The sequence below is a fragment of the Mycena indigotica genome, assembly GCF_014461135.1.
Source record: "Mycena indigotica strain 171206Taipei chromosome Unknown Mind.scaff0003, whole genome shotgun sequence".
Classification (NCBI taxonomy): Eukaryota; Fungi; Basidiomycota; class Agaricomycetes; order Agaricales; family Mycenaceae; genus Mycena; species Mycena indigotica.
Genome location: NW_023503002.1, coordinates 4,246,531 through 4,248,951, shown reverse-complemented (window position 1 = coordinate 4,248,951; position 2,421 = coordinate 4,246,531). Strand labels below are relative to the sequence as shown.

Below are 2,421 nucleotides of genomic sequence, written 5' to 3'. Positions count from 1 at the left end.
TTTTGTTCCGGCCTGGAGTTGCCTTTTATAGTAATCCGGACATGTTGTCTGGCGGACAGCTTGCGTTATGTGTTACATGCCCCGGACAGTTGATCAAAATGGGACAGTATATGTCATATTATTATTATTATTGTTATTACCATTATATTATGCCTAGAGGACAGAACAAATATTATATTATTCCATATTATATTATATTATTATTATATTAATTATTGTGGCTCCAGCATAATATATTATAATTCTAGCAACTTCTATGTCAGCCCCAAACTTATGAACTTTGTACAAAATCAGCTTGTACACTAACCAGAACTGGTTCTACTCTTGTCCTCATAGTGTTTATATCCTGTGAAGCTGGAAGTCTTGACTGAGATGCACTGTGTACCACTTTGTGTGACAGTGTCCAGTGTTGCACATTAACCCAAGCAGAAAAACAAGTGCGGTTCATACATACACATCTATAGCCCATGCCTGTGCCAACAGGCCAGTGCCATGCAGTTGGGACTCCTGTCAGACTGGAAATACCTCCCACCGACATTCCACTGGCATATGATTATATAAAATAGAATAATTGTCTAAAATATATCAATACCAATCACAACACAGCCCCAATATATATTGAACAGAACACAGGGGCCACCACACAGTAGGCTTCTGGTCACATAGAAATCAACTGTATGTGCTCTATGCCAGTACCCTGTTGGGACTGAGCGCAACATCCAATGAAGACAGAGGCAATAGGACTGGTGCTTGGGCAGGTTAGACATTGGGCACTTCTCCAATTACTCCAGTAATTAGACCACAAGTTGGTGTACCGTGTAGTCCGGCCAAGGAAACATAGCATTATCAAATCAAAAGAAAAAATTTCAAACCAAAGGCGCTGGGACCCGAGCAGCGCTGCCAGCGCACCAGCAGAGCGCCCGCGCGCATTAGGAAATTAGCAGTATATACTCGAAGCCACAGAACTACAATACCACGTCACGGTCGTGTCCATGTCCACATCAAAAGTCAAAAGTCCATGCATCGCTCCTTTTCTCTACACCGCCTCCTTCAAGTTGCCCAGCGACGTCTCCGACCCCGGGCCCGCCTCGATTCCGCGCGGGCGCGTCATGTACCGCCGCACGAGCCACACGCGCAGGCTCACGAGACACCACACAACGACGTAGAGCACGACCTGCGCGAGCGCGACGCCGGCCATGTGCAGCGCGAGGCGGGAGTTGGGCGCCATGAAGGAGTAGGCTGGTTGTGTGTCAGCTTGATCGGAGATGGAAATAGGAAGGGAAGGAAAGGCAGACCACGCACCATAAAACCCCTGCGTCGCGTGCGTGACGTACACGACGCCGACGTACCCGCCGAGGACGAGCAGCGTGACGGGCAGGAGGACCCACGCGGGCGCGGGCGTGTTGGTCAGCGCGATCTCGAAGAGCGCGAAGACGGAGTTGAGGAGATGCACGCTGATCGCGGACCACGCTGGGCGGCACCATCAGCCACGGGAAGGGAAGAGAGAAGGGCGACGCACCGTCGTAGCGCGTCGCAAACGTGTCCTTGTCCGCGAGCACGCCCCAGAAGACGACGGACACGAGCAGGGCTGTCCCCATCATCAGCATCAGCAACACGGAGATGGCAGCACGCACGGAAGACCGTGACGGTCGCGAGCAGGGCCAGATGCAGGAACCGCAGCGCGCGGGGCCAGCCCTGCAGCGGATACCCCTTCCCCCGCCTTGCGAAGAGCGCCGTCTGCACGCCCGCGGCGAAGAAGTACGCACACAAGCCAGTGTAGGTCAGGTGCGTGAAGTACGAGAAGAAGCTGTCGCTCTTATCAGCACTACTCCTTTATCAATATAAGGGTAGAGGACGCACCCGGCGGCATCGTGCTGCACGACCGCGCCCCAGACGATGCTTACGACGAGCGTCACGAGCGCGTAGGCCGCGAAGGCGAGGCGCACGGCCGCGAGGATGGGCGGGGAGAAGAAGGGCGAGGTGACGAGTGCGTGCGCGGCGTCGAAGGGGGTGAGCGTCAGCAGCGGGCGCATCGGAGTCGGGTGGTTGCTAGGGCGTGTGCCAGTGGGCGTGGGGGCGTCGGCTAGCCGGGACGCAGGAGGAAGAAAGGGGGCGGGGCGAACGAAAGGGAGGCGAAGAAGATAACTGTGGTGGCGGGAGGGAAGGAAGCGAAGGGCAGGGCCATAAGGTGGCGGTGGAGCCTGTCCATGCGCTGCCTGTCAGCCCCGTCGCGACGCCGTGATCGTGATCGCCGTCATGACGTGCGACGTGTTCGGGAGATCGGCCCGCCCTGGGCTATCGCGACCCTGTGCGTAAATCACGGGCGCTGCCGCGGGCGTCGCAGGGGCCAAGTTCCAACGCGGCTCTGCGCCAGGCGTCGAAGCGCCAGCCCTGTGCTCCCTCGACTGACGACACGTCGGA

General features: G+C 56.1%; 1 protein-coding gene across 1 annotated transcript; it reads right to left on the bottom strand.

The window, feature by feature from the left end:
* Positions 1 to 1,036: 1,036 nt before the first annotated feature.
* MIND_00389400 (uncharacterized protein) lies at positions 1,037 to 2,180 on the bottom strand (the record flags this gene model as incomplete). Its single annotated transcript, XM_037360725.1, has 5 exons — positions 1,861 to 2,180; positions 1,635 to 1,807; positions 1,520 to 1,588; positions 1,303 to 1,470; positions 1,037 to 1,239 (listed from the first exon to the last, which is right to left on the bottom strand). The coding sequence occupies exons 1-5, from the start codon at positions 2,031 to 2,033 to the stop codon at positions 1,037 to 1,039; spliced, it is 786 nt and encodes a 261-aa protein (XP_037223610.1). The 5' UTR covers positions 2,034 to 2,180.
* Between the last annotated feature and the right edge of the window lie 241 nt (positions 2,181 to 2,421).